Below are 14,363 nucleotides of genomic sequence, written 5' to 3'. Positions count from 1 at the left end.
CCAAAGAACACCAGAATTGGCAGGTCTGTCATTGGAGCCCCGTTCTTTTCACAGATGAGAACAGGTTCACACTGAGCATGTGTGACACACGTGAAAGAGTCTGGAGACGCCGTGGTGAACGTTATGCTGCCTGCAACATCATCCAGCATGACCGGTTTGGTCAGGGGTCAGTGATGGTCTGGGGAGGCTTATCCTTGGAGGGTCACACAGACCTCCATGTGCTAGCCAACGTTACCCTGACTGCTGTTAGGTACCGGGATGAAATCCTCAGACCCATTGTCAGACCTTATACTGGTGCGGTGGGCCCTGGATTCCTCCTGGTGCAGGACAGTGCCTGGGCTCATGTGGCCAGAGTGTGTAGGCAGTTCCTGGATGACGAAAGCATCGATGCCATTGACTGGCCCTCATGTTTCCCAGACCTGAATCCAATTTAGAACCTTGGGGGGGTTTTTGTATCGGTGCGTCTTCTTGGGTGTTTCCGTAGCTTATTCATGGACAAACGATGCATGTGCTTAAACTACAAGTCTGGACCTATACACAAGCATTTGAATTAACACCTTTTCGTAGCCTATTCACTAGGTGAAAATGTTTTCTATTTTTCCAAAAACTACTCTCTGTGTTAGGCCTTGTGGATCTTTTGTTTATCAGGTCATCTGGTGGCCTTTTCACTATCAATTAAGTGTAATTTACAGTTATGGTTACACACTCTCTCCACCTCCATACACTCCTATTTTGAGTGTAATTAATTTGTCAAAAATTTTGATTTTCTTTTTATTGAAGATTAATTTGATTGATAGCATAAATCATTTTCTTACGATTTTCTATAGATACCGTGATAATATCGTTACCGTGAATTATTTTGGCAATGAAAATCGTGTAGTGAAAATCTGATACTGAGACAGCCTTAGTATATACATTATATATAGAGGATATACCTACACAACCATTAGATTCAGTTACCACCAATATCCCTGGAGCCAACTCATGGCTAAGCCCCCACCCCTAGACATTTACACAGACTGGCCACTTCATTAGGTGCACTTTTTCAACTGCTCGTTAATGCAAATATCTAATTAGCCAATCACGTGGCAGCAGCTTTGGGTCATGACCGAAAGGACAAGATCCCGGATACAGGCGGCCGAAATGAGCTTTCTCCGCAGGGTGGCCGGGCGATCCCTTAGAGATAGGGTGAGAAGCTCGGTCACCCGGGAGGAGCTCAGAGTAGAGCCGCTGCTCCTCCACATCGAGAGGGGTCAGCTGAGGTGGCTTGGGCATCTTTTTCGGATGCCTCCGGAACGCCTTCCTGGGAAGGTGTTCCGGTCCCGTCCCACCGGGAAGAGACCCCGGGGAAGACCTAGGACACGCTGGAGGGACTATGTCTCCCGGCTGGCCTGGGAACGCCTCGGTGTCCCCCCGGAAGAGCTAGAGGAAGTGTCTGGGGAGAGGGAAGTCTGGGCATCCCTGCTTAGACTGCTGCCCCCGCGACCCGGCCCCGGATAAGCGGGAGAAGATGGATGGACGTGGCAGCAACTCAATGCATTTAGGCATGTAAATACGGTCAAGGCGATCTGCTGAAGTTCAAACCAAGCATCAGAATGGGGAAGGTGATTTAAGTGACTTTGAACATGGCACGGTTCTTGGTGCCAGGCGGGCTGGTTCGAGTATTTCAGAAAGTGCTGATCTACTGGGATTTTCCCGCACAACCATCTCTAGGGTTTACAGAGAATGGTCAGAATTGTTTTAAATATCCAGTGAGCAGATGGAAAGGCAACAGTAACTCAAAAAAACACTTGTTACAACCAAGGTATGCAGAAGAGCATCTCTGAACACACAACACGTGGAACCTTGAAGCAGATGGGCCACAGCAGCAGAAAACCACCCTGGGTGCCACTACTGTCAGCTAGGAACAGGAAACAATTTCCACTGACCCACCGTAATTGGACAACAGAAGATTGGAAAAACGTCTGGTCTGATGAGTCTTGATTTCTGCTGAAACATTCAGAATTAGGGTCAGAATTTGGCGTAAACAACATGGATCAGTCCTGCCTTTTATCAACAGTTCTGTCTGGTGGTGGTGGTGTGGGGGATATTTTCTTGGCACACTTAGGACCCCTTAGTACCAGCTGAGCAACACCTAAACGCCAGAGCCTACCTGAGTATTGTTGCTGACCATGTTCATCCATGGATGCATCATGGATGTGGTGGAACGGGAGATACACATCATGGATTTGCTGCTGATAAATCTGCAGCAACTGGTGATGCTATAATGTCAATATGGACCAGAATCTCTGAGGAATGTTTCCAGCATCTTGTTGAATCTGTGCCACGAAGATTCTGAAGGCATACGGGGGTCCAACCCGGTACTAGCGTGGTGTACCTAATGAAGTGGCCGATGAGTGTATATCAGTTTGATGTGGTCCAGATAGCATGAGAAAAAAAGGACTGGTCTGGGGTACCTTAAGCGGCTCATGAGAACAACATCAGTGGAATGACCAAAATGAACAATAAACACTTCTAAACCATGTCAGGTATCTTTTTATATGTGCACTTTCCCTGGTTGGTCCAGACCACATTAAATCTGAAGAAATTATAGATGTCCAGGACGTTTCATATTACGGCACAGTTCAATACAATACCGTGGATCTTATTAATACACTGTAAAGTACAGTACAATATTGGCCACCTCTTTATTGATTTTTTTTTATAATAGTAGATTACAGTATAATACAGCATAGGTAGGTTTGATTCAATACTGTAGATTAGTACAACAGAATGTAATGCCTTTGAGTTCAGTAGCTGGTAAAAAAAAAACTTTAATTCAGCACAGTTTATTACAGTAAAGTTTAGTACTACAATCTATTGCAGTCTACTGAGCTCTGCTTTATTTATTTATGTACTTTCTATACAATGTGATGTACTGTACCTGGCTGTGATCTTCTGTTCTTTAACATGCTGCACTGCACTTTACAAATGTGGAATGAAACAGTAGATGTGGATGATAGGTTCCGATTTGTTCTGCACATGAGCAATCATCCACTGTACACATGCTGTTTGTTGAAGCCAAATATACAGTCAACTCAAGAATTATTGTCAATTCATGAAATTGTGCAAAATGAATGCAAAAATAAACAACACAAACAATGACTCATATTTTGGGCTTGAACATAAGCTGTTTACTATCATTTCAACACAATTATTACTCAAATAAAACAAAAGTTATTGAGTAGCAAAATATGTCTAAAAATGATAGGCACCCCTTAAGTAGATTTACAATAATTGTAAACAAAGTGGCATCGGTTATGAAACTAGGATTTTTAGTAAGTTTCAGTCTCTAGGAACTGTATTGGTAGTTCACCTACACAGATCAGGTAAAGGATATGAAAAATACACACTGTCAAAGATACTGCTGAACACTGCCAGGTCAATAATCAAAAAATTTCAGAAGTCTGGAACATTTGCAAATTTGCCAAGAGGACGCATGTGCATATTTCCCCCAAGCAATGTGAGGAAGGTGTTGAGGTGGTGATACAAATCCAAGGATCGCAGTTTCAAAACGGCACACTAAGGGACTTTTTGGGTTATTAAGAGACAATTGATGCCACCTCCATGTCAACAAGTTCTTTGTAAGGGTCAGACACTTTTACTGAGCCCAACCCACCAATTGCAGCGCCTGAACTTTTTCAAGCATTATTGAATCTACTTTTTGGCCATGCTCACCAATCTGCATTTTTGGTGACAAAAGGGGACAGAATACAAGTAGAAGCATGTTTTGCTGCTATTGATCCAGGAGATTTTGTTAAAATGGATGGCATAATGAATTCCACAAAGCCTCAAACTTAGATGATTGATCAAACCACTTTCCTGGGACAGAATTAGCCTCCCATTCTTATTTAATACTTAAAATGAAATAACCGCTACATGGCACTGTACCATTGCATAAATGCTATGTCACTATGACCACTAGATGACGCTGTAGCACTTTATTCATGTAGCATGTCATTGTGAGGAACTCCAGAGGGTGATGATGCAGTGTGTACATTGAGCATGTTATTGTAATGATCTTTAGTGTGTGTGAATAATTTAATATATGCAGGTGTTTTTTATTTTGATTGATGTCCTGTCTTGTGGTATAATGCCTTTGACCAGGTTAACACATAGTATCACATAAATCATTTTGAAATATTGAAATGAACATGATATATAAGAGAAATAAACACAATCATAGCATGACATATAAAAAAAGACACAGATCAAATAAGAGCTTGGTAAGTTTTCTTTTGAACTGGTGAGGTGTAATGAAAGAGTCATGTTTAAGTGTTTTGCAATTGTAACTAGACATCAATGTCCAACTTACACTAGTCTGAATATTCCCCAGAGCCCAGTACATGTTCAATTGTAAAGTTAAAGACATAATAAGGGACATTTCTTGGAGGATTGGAGTTAAATAATTTCCTCATAAGCAGCCACTAACCAGTGAGTTCATTTTCAAATTCATTTTCCCACATACAAGGTTTAGCCTAGGGTTACTTTAATTCCAATCTTCTGATAATAATATTCATTCAGCAACACATCTGGGTGGAAGTGAGAGTGACCTCTAGGTTGTTGCAGCGGATGCAAAAACGCTTCTAACCAAATATTTCAACCGGTATTAACTTTGTCAAAAGAAGGTTTGAGGTTTCAACATGCAATCGAGGATGGAACTAGATTTTGTGTGCTTACCAGGATGACAGCCGAATGATTAGAGCAGATTTGAATGGATATTTATTTAATGCCAAGCCGCATCACGTGGTTTTATTTTGTCCAATCGGAGAAAAGCTGAAGGTATGTCCTTTGTTTTAGCAGTTATCGACAATTCGCTCAAATAACTGTATATTTGCACATATGGACAAAATATATATATTTATCTGCTAGATGACAATTTCTGGATGCGTTCATATTTTTTTTACTGAAGATCTGTTCTGAAGTTTGGCAAACATTGCGCCATGATGTTTTAGTTATCACATGACTTCCCCTTCCTCACCACATAGAATAAGGAAGAAGGCGGACATGTTTGATGGAAATGTGTTGGCTGAGAAAAATATCGTGGTGGAAGACCAGGATAATTTTACTCTGCATAATGAATTTACGCATGGACATTTTATTTTATAATTTTTTTATGTATCCCTGGGAATCAAAAGCAACTTTTTTTAATACTTACGAAGGATTAAGACAACTTTCTTAAATGTATTTGAACTACACTGACGTGCCAAACAATCAGTTCTCGTAGTCAATGTGTTGGATGTAGGAGAAATGGGCAGGAGTAAAGACCTGAGCGACTTTGATAAGGGCCAAATTGTTATGGCCCGACGATTGGGTCAGAGCATCTCTGAAACGGCAGGACTCGTGGGGTGCTCCCGGTCAACAGTGGTGAGTACCTACCGACAGTGGTCTGAGGAGGGACAAACCACAAACCGGCGACAGGGTGTTGGGCGCCCAAGGCTCATCGATGCCCCAGGGCAGCGAATGCTATCCCGTCTGGTCAGAACCGACCGAAGGTCTACTGTGGCACAAGTCTCAGAACATTTTAATGACGGTTATGGGAGGAATGTGTCACAACACACAGTGCATCGCACCTTGCTGCGTATGGGATTGCGTAGACGCAGCCCGGACGGAGTGCCCATGATGACCCCTGACCACTGTCGAAAGCGCCTACAATGGGCACACGAGCGTCGGAACTGGACCTTGGAGCAGTGGAAAAAGGTCGCCTGGTCCGATGAGTCCCATTTTCTTTTACACCACGTGGACGGCCGTGTACGTGTGCGCCGTTTGCCTGGAGAAGTGATGGCACCAGAATGCACTGAGGAAAGAGAACAAGCCGGTGGAGGGAGTGTAATGCTCTGGGCAACGTTCTGTTGGGAAACCCTGGGTCCGGGCATTCACGTGGACGTCAATTTGACAGATGCTGCCTACCTAAACATCGTTGCAGACCAGCTACACCCTTTCATGGCAATGGTATTCCCTGATGGCAGTGGCCTCTTTCAGCAGGATAATTCTCCCTGCCACACTGCACACATTGTTCGGGAATGGTTTGAGGAACATGATGAAGAGTTCAAGGTGTTGCCCTGGCCTCCAAATTCCCCAGATCTCAATCCGATTGAGCATCTGTGGGATGTGCTGGACCAACAAGTACGGTCCACACCGGCTCCACCTCGCAACTTACAGGAATTGAAGGATTTGCTGCTAATGTCTTGGTGCCAGATACCACAGGACACCTTCAGGGGTCTTGTGGAGTCCATGCCTCTGCGGATTGCCGCTGTTATGGCAGCACACGGAGGACCTACCGCGTATTCGGCAGGTGGTCATGATGTTTTGGCTCGTCATATGCAATAGGTTATTTTTATTGAAGGTTTTTATATGTATACCTTTGGAAAATCGTCAGTATTTTGTCGTGGCATTTCAGAATGTGTTACCTTGGTATGGGTGATGGGTATTGTTGCATTAGCTTAACCTATGCGTGTAGAGAGTTTTTGACGACGTTCGTCAGATTGTTTTTCATGTAGACTGGTGCATTCGTATATTTTGACTTGGTATGATAGGAAGTCTTTGGTGATTAATATAGATTTTCTTGGTGGTCCGTTAGTGGTTGAAGATGGTAAGGCCTTGTTTATGTTTTTGTATGAGTTGTGTTCCATCGTGGAACGTATTCAAGTTGAGCAACGAAGCTTGCGATCTCAAATATATTTTCAACTGATAACTGTGCCTGAAGGGTCTATTTAATTTTTTTAAAGTAATGGTAATCCGACACATTTCTTTCAGTAAGAATAAAGAACTGCGGTCATTCAGGGGCAGGTTTATTATTAGTCTGTCAGGTATTTTTTTATTTCTGCAATATTAGGCCGAATGTAATTGTACTGCATGGGAGGAATTCACCAAACATTTAATTTTACCACCGGGAGGACTCCTCCTTAACAGCACTAAAAGTTACTAGCGAAGAGTTTCCTCTTAAAACCTATTCACAAAGCTGCTATCAGACCAACTTTTACTAAGGAATAGGGAGAAGTCTTAAGAGAAATTGGAGGGGTTGACCCAGTTGCTATGGATGATGTTGTGTTCCACTTACTGTACAAGCTTACTGTGCCCACAATGATTGGCTGATAGGGGAGGGGTTTCTGTCAGTGGATTAATCATAGTAATACTGTAGAAGAATGTGTCATGTTGCCATATTGAAATAAAGATATTACAATTAAAACAGAGGGTAAGTGTCACTGATTAATCATGAAACCAAGAATGATATACTGACTAGTCAAGATATGTTCAGCTAATTGTTAGCCTCTTACATGGCAGCTCGTTAATCTTTTGATGGTGCAATAATTCATGCAATTATGTGTTCCAGCACCAACTACACCTGGTGGCCGAGCTATGGCCGTGAATTCGACTTGGCGACTAGTTGGCGAACTTCATGAGGAAACCGACTGATTTGTTGCACGATATGGGTCTGGGGAGGGCATTTATTGTTTGATGTAATATTCTACTGACAGATGACTGATATACTTAGTTCGTCTGCACTGCATTTTCCCTGTGGCCAAGTAACGTAGAGTTGTCACAACATTGATGTCCGATGGTATTGGTTTTTTCCCCCTGTTTTTTGAAGTGACAGCATCCCTGACTAGCTCTATGATCACAATCAGGGGCGTTGGACTGGGGGGAAAAGGGGTACTAAATATATAGGGCCCTAATGTGTAGAGGGGCCCTCAAAAATGTTTGAATCTTGAATAAAATGGGGAGGGGCCCTCAGAGACCGCCTATATACAGGGCCCAGAATTTTGTGCTACATCCATGATCACAATACCCTCGCGATTAAGGCAATATCTTGTTAAAAGCTCAGTATCAAATGTTTCTAAACTGTCGACTTGATTACGAGGCGGATTGCCGGCTGCAGCCCTTTTAGGATTGTTTGTGACTTGATCTAATTGACTTGAGTCCTCTTGACAACTCCTAACTTTTCCTAGATTTGGGAGCTGGCTTTAACGCCAAAGTGCTTTGTGAAATACACTTACAACAAAAATGTTGGAGTCCTAAATTTAGGACTGACAGGCACAAAACAGCAAGTTATAGAGCTACATTTACCATTATAATGTTTTGTGAATACGGCCCCAGATCTCTAACCAATTATGTTTAGTCTGAAAGCCCACGCTAGACATTCAGTGATCAACCATGATCCTTGCTTTGCCCACCTTTACGTAATGTAATTTGATGAGCGAAAATGCGGCTGTTGAAATGTTGGATAATGTAACTACGTAAAACAACCGATAAAAAATGTAATTTAGATTGTTAGGACGTCTATCCGGTAATAGTGCACATTTTGTTTGCTAAACAATTTGCGAATAGTTTGAATGAGAAGCTTGACAGGAACAGAACGTTGTTTGGAGTTGCCCTCTTCTCCCCACGCGGAAAACCAGGTGTGTGGTTTATGGCCAATATATCACGGCTACGGACTGTTCGTTGTGTGGTCCGTAGCCATGTTACATTGGCCATATCCCACAAAACCTTTAGGCGAGTTGTTACCTATTATACCCGGTTACCAACACATTCAGAAACCGTAACAACATGTTTTTCTTTCATAATCAATGATATACTGACTTGTAAACCTGGTGGTTTGAATCCTGAAGGCTGACTGGCTGATGGACATATACCAACAGAATTACATCACTTTTATTTCTCTTATTGCTTGGGTAACCAGTTTATAAGAGCAATAAGGTACCTCTGGTTTGTGATATATTTCCAATCAGTGGTGGATTTAGTGATTTGAGGGCCCTAGGCAGAGACTGAGGCCCCAACATCAATTTATTTTTACCTTATTGTTCTTATCAAAGCCACATGGCAACATTTTGAACATACCTTCTTTCTTTATTATTGAATGGAACTGGCACTTCCAAAGACACTTGTTGCCCCCTTCAATAGAGTAAATCAGTTAGTTAAAAAAATATATATATATGAAGGGTACATACTGCCTTATAAGCTATGACTACAGTGAAACACAAAGCATTTAGTTAATTATTATCCCTGGGAATCATGGAGTTTCTTAATCAAATGCATTCATAACACTTTCTTTTCTCACCATGCTGCCACTGTCAGCTGGGAGGGCCACATTTTTGGCAGACCTGGTAAGTGGAGCTGTCTAAGAAGAGTGAATGTCTCTTAATGAGGGACTGACTGGCTAACCACTTAAATTGCGTAGTGGCTAGAGACGCGGACTGTCACATAGACCAGTGGTTCTTAAAGTGGGGGTCGCCAGATGATTTTGGGGGTCGCAATATGATTTTTAGTCAATTAAAAATGTAAATTAAAAAGTGCTTTTTTATAAATCTGAAAACTGCTATACTGTAAATGGGGAATACAGCTAGAATAGGCTAAATATGTAAAGGACTAAAAATAAATATAAATAACAATGTATTTTTTAGTTAATGACTGGCCATATATGATTTCAGTTTGAATTTTCATGGGGCCAAATGCGGCTGCCTACCTTGCCTAGTAGTGACCACCTCTGTTGCCAATATACCATCGCTATGTGTCCAGTCATTCTGTGATGTGTCATGAAAAACAGCTCTTTGCAGTGGTACATTGGCCATAACCCACAACCCTTGTGCCTTATTGGTTACATACCACAGCTTTCAGCCCATCCTCATTTTGTCTCAGCGGGTCCAGTGTATATAATGTATAATATAACGCCCAACGTCCTTGTTATGTCAACCATGTTGTTATAACAACTGGGAAACGCATTCATCTTCCAGGTGTAACACCTTTGTCCATTTGTCTCAGTGCCACGAGGAGTGACGACTGCTCACCAGGTCCCAGCAGTGTCCCAGTCCGCATACTCTCCCCCCACGCCGGACACCCCAGAATCAGTGCCCTCCACCCCCCACAGATGCTCCTGGCCAAGAGCCTACCCCCACCCACCACGCACAGTACTCCTGCTATGCTAGTCTTACCCGCAACACAGCCCACTGCCAAGGTAGATACCCATGATGCTGTCAAACAGTCTCTGAGCAGTGTTCACCCTATACAGTTGTGCTCAGAAGTTTGCATACTCTTGGAAAATTGGTAATATATGTACCATTTGTAAAGAAAACATGAGTGAGCATACAAAACATGTCTTTTATTTCTTATGGGATTCACATTCAACTGTAGGTCAAAACAGAATGGCACAATCATAAAACAAAACATGGCAACAAATATGTGTTTTACTGACTCCTGTTCAAAAGTCTGCATACCCTTAGTTCTTAATACTGTGTATTGCCCCCTTTAGCATCAATGACAGCGTGCAGTCTTTTGTAATAGTTTCTTGCAGGTGGTATTGCTGCCCATTCGTCTTGGCAAAATGTCTCCAGGTCATGCAAAGTCTTTGGTCGTCTTGCATGTGTTGTGGAAATTCTTGAACTGATGTATACTTGGTCCTATACATGTATGAATGGGTTACTAGTTCAAGTACTGAGTACCCATGTTTGGATAAGAAAAGGAATGTAGGAGAGGGGGATCAGGTGTTTAGGGTCATTATTGACTGGTATCAGCAGATTGTTGGGTTACTTGTATAACCGTATTATGTGTCTGTATAACCCATCAGAGTCTATCTGTCCAGATGCTGTGAGTCTTCTAGAGTTGAAGAGGTTACCCATCTGGGGGAGGATAGCATGCCCCTTGTGTGAAGCCTAGGTAGGAATAGAACTAAGGGAACGTGTTCTGTTGAGTTAGGACAGCAACTTATCACACCCCTTTTTCTAACTATAAATACAAACTGTTCATGTATTAAGTTTGAGACTCCTCGGACGATTATGTTTGTAAGTGTTTGACACGTCTCTCTTATTTGCAAATAATTAATAAAACTGTTAGATTTCTGCCAGTATTTTCTGATAAAATGCTGCATCCATCTTGCGATACATTTTCACAAGATTCCCCATATCTTTAGAGTTCACACCCCCCCCCCCCCCAAAAAACATCAGTGAGCCACCACCATGCTTCACAGTGGGGATGGTATTCTGTTAGGTCTTGTTGACCCATCTCCAAACATAACGCTTATGGTTTTGACCATAATGCTCTATTTTGGGCTTGTCACCAGTGTAGGAATATCACGGCGGCCATGACCGTGGTTGCCCTTTGCTCTGGCCATGATGCCCCAAAAATCATTGTATGCCCTAGGGCCACCATGGCTATGCCCCGCCACTGTGAAAAAATCGCTGTCAGCAGTTCGATTGAACGTTTGTTTGTAGTTCGCCATTGAGAACAACATCAAGAACAGACTACATGCAGGTGAACAAGCTAACTAGTTATGGATAGATAGCTGAGTAATTTAGTGATTACCTGAATCAAACCTCTCTGTTTTGGAAGGTGCGAGCAACTACGAGTCTATCAAAACAACTACGAGGTGAGAAAGTTCCGACCTCCGAGTGGGCGAATGCACCTGAACGCTTTTTGAAAGCATCCTATTGTCTGACGTACCCGGCGTCTGTCTCACACAGAAAAAACGAGTGACGCGGAACGCGGACACCACCACCCTGACCGCCATGCCCGGGGAGTGAGCGGGCGCCCAATCAAGCCCCCGAAGAAAGCTCCAGCCAGTGCGGCGCAGCAAACTGAGCCAGCAGCTGCGTTACTCCAAAGGGGTCCTCAAAGAGCTGCTGTCCAAGAAACACGCGGCCTACGCCTGGCCCTTCTACAAGCCAGTGGACGCCTCCACGCTGGGCCTCCACGACTACCACGACATCATCAAGCAGCCCATGGACCTCAGCACCATCAGGGTACAACACTGTCTGTTCTACCTGTTTGTAATCATCAGTGCACCCTAGATGGGGCTTAAAAACACAGCCTCATCAGGAACTGTAGATTATGTAGCCACGCGTGACTGGAAGTGGTTATGGATAGTAGCATCTGTAGATAGCATATATTGTAAAAGTCGACCATAGGAGTGGATCTGATGCTAACTTCCTCCACATGTTAACAACAGAGGAAAATGGACGGTCGAGAGTACAGGGACGCCCTGCAGTTTGCCGCTGATGTCCGGCTCATGTACTCCAACTGCTACAAGTACAACCCCCCTGACCATGACATGGTGGCAATGGCACGCAAACTACAGGTACCGGTTAACACACTTCCTCTGCAGTTTTAATGCCCTTGAAGTGTCTAGTGTTGACCAGTAAGTGCTTTGGTTACACTTTGTTTAAAGTCTGTTGACAGTATTACTATCAGTTGATAAACAACCTCTTGCTAAAGTTAGGGTTAGGTTTAGAGTAACCTTTAGGTTAAGGGCTAAGGTAAGGGATAGGATTAAAGTTAGGATGTAGGTAAGGGTTAGTATAGTTAGTCAAATGTTACAGATGGTCAGTAGACAATCTGTAGAGCATCAACAGGTACACTTCTGGGTCGCTCAGAATGTGTTACCAGTGCTTTTTGAGGTTGTTCCAGAATAGTGAAGTAGTGAATAATGATGGGGCCATTGCGATGGACAAACAGAATTCAACTGACCTCATTGTTTTGTTGGGATTTTGGTTATTTTCTCGAGCAGCGAGAGCAGCCCCAGCTCAGACAGCGAGGAGGAGCTTGCACACCGCATGGCCGAGTTACAGGAACAGGTGTGTACTCAGGTAGACTGACCCAGCCCTGTGCCCACCGCAAACACACTCGTCTAATTGTCCTATTTCCAAATGTCCTCTGGTTCCTGTTAAGTCTCCTGGATTGACAAGGCTGAGATCTGTCACAGTTCAGATACATGAACCCTGTTCAGTAACTAGCATTAATGTGACGCTGTGGGTTGATTGGGTCACAGTAAATGCAGACATCCTCTGACCCCATGGTTTCCTCTGTTCCTGTAGGCAAGAAGGGTGTAGGGGGGAAGTCACGGGAAGAACTGGCTCTGGAGAAGCAGCTGGAACTAGAGCAGAGGCTACTGGATGTCAGTGGTCAGCTCAACTCTGGAAAGAAACCTCAGAAAACCAAAGGTGAGCCTCAATATATCTGGATTAGTACCTTTAGAGACACACAGACAACTCCGTTCAGAACATTGTCAGATTTAATGGTCAGACTGTTACTGTTTAAATGTCTTTTTTTCACTACCTGATACCGGATGTGAAAATCCTACGATGCTGTACACCTCTCTGTAATCACATTAGTATCTTTATTAGTATTGTGTTCTTGTTTTATTTACTTAAATGAGTCCCCAAATGTGTTTTTGTTTACTTGTTTGGTTTTTTCGATAGGTGTGTGTGTGTGTGTGTGTGTGTGCAGTAAACACAGCCTCGCTTGGTTTCTTACCATGTTGAAGTTTAAATAGTTCTGAAATGAAAAGCACCTTGGCTCAGTATGGATGTATTACATGTACACTTGACTGAAGACTACTGCTGCATCCAGAGAGGAGTGTCCACGGTGCAGGAATCACACGTTAATCCCAAGACAACTAACAATGCTGTTTTATTCTAAATACATGTCATTCATTTAATTTATGAATTTGGGAAGGCTGTCGCCTTTGATTTTTATATGCAGGAAAAACCCTGTGCGTAATCTGGTTTTTAGAAGAAAATCATAGACTGACCTTTTCCTTATAGTGTGTTTACCAGAGGTGGTGAGGGCACATTGAGATTTAGTTATTAAACTGATTTTGTGATTTAGTTAATCCCTTAACTGTGTGTGTGTTTAGTTCCTGGGATGTGAGTGGAATCCTTTTTTGTTAAGTTGCAGGTAATGGAGAAGTTTTGATATTGGTAATAATCATGAACAAAAACATTGTTTTGTATAATGTGTAAAGTAAGACTGAACAGTGTACATGTTTACAGTCGCACACTTTGGAGCATGTTTCTACTGCTGTTTCATTTGTGAGTGGTTGTTTCTTTAGTTCATTTTCTCAGATAAACTGAGTCTTCAGAGTAACAGAAATACCTCATACTCTTGCTCATTTGAGAACCTGTACAATAATAAACAGAGATGGGTCTTTAATACTGACTGTGTCTGTTTAGATTAACAGACTGTCTATGACAGGGTTACTTAGATTACTGTTAGAGACAATATTTCTCAGTAGTTCTTGCTATGAGGACATTGGGATCACTAGATTTTAATAAAGGACCATTTTGTTAGGATTTTAGTATATGTTGTCTGTCAACTCTAGCCTTGTGATATTCCACTCTGAAAAACTGATTGCTAAGTGAGCATGAAAGAGCTTTATTTATTTTACCAAGTATGACTGAGAACATGAACAGTGACAATTTTTTAACTTATTATCTCTGGATTAAAATAGAAACCTATATTTTACTGGTCAGTTGTTGTAACCGCTAGACCAACCAGCTGTCTAAATAAATGTAGGTGTTATTTAGTTTGTATTTTGGAGGTCAGTGTGGTTCAAT

At 42.5% G+C, this 14,363-nt stretch overlaps 1 protein-coding gene across 1 annotated transcript; it reads left to right on the top strand.

The window, feature by feature from the left end:
* The first annotated feature begins 7,764 nt into the window (after nt 1-7,764).
* Nucleotides 7,765-14,229, top strand: LOC105005657 (bromodomain-containing protein 2-like). Its single transcript, XM_029122738.2, has 6 exons — nt 7,765-9,991; nt 11,493-11,771; nt 11,978-12,106; nt 12,536-12,614; nt 12,843-12,968; nt 13,255-14,229. The coding sequence occupies exons 2-6, from the start codon at nt 11,751-11,753 to the stop codon at nt 13,287-13,289; spliced, it is 390 nt and encodes a 129-aa protein (XP_028978571.2). The 5' UTR covers nt 7,765-9,991; nt 11,493-11,750; the 3' UTR covers nt 13,290-14,229.
* The last annotated feature ends 134 nt before the right edge of the window (nt 14,230-14,363 follow it).

Source organism: Esox lucius, chromosome 10 (assembly GCF_011004845.1).
Source record: "Esox lucius isolate fEsoLuc1 chromosome 10, fEsoLuc1.pri, whole genome shotgun sequence".
Lineage (NCBI taxonomy): Eukaryota > Metazoa > Chordata > Actinopteri > Esociformes > Esocidae > Esox > Esox lucius.
The sequence above is the reverse complement of the archived record's forward strand: the minus strand, read 5'-3'. Positions and strand labels throughout refer to the sequence as shown.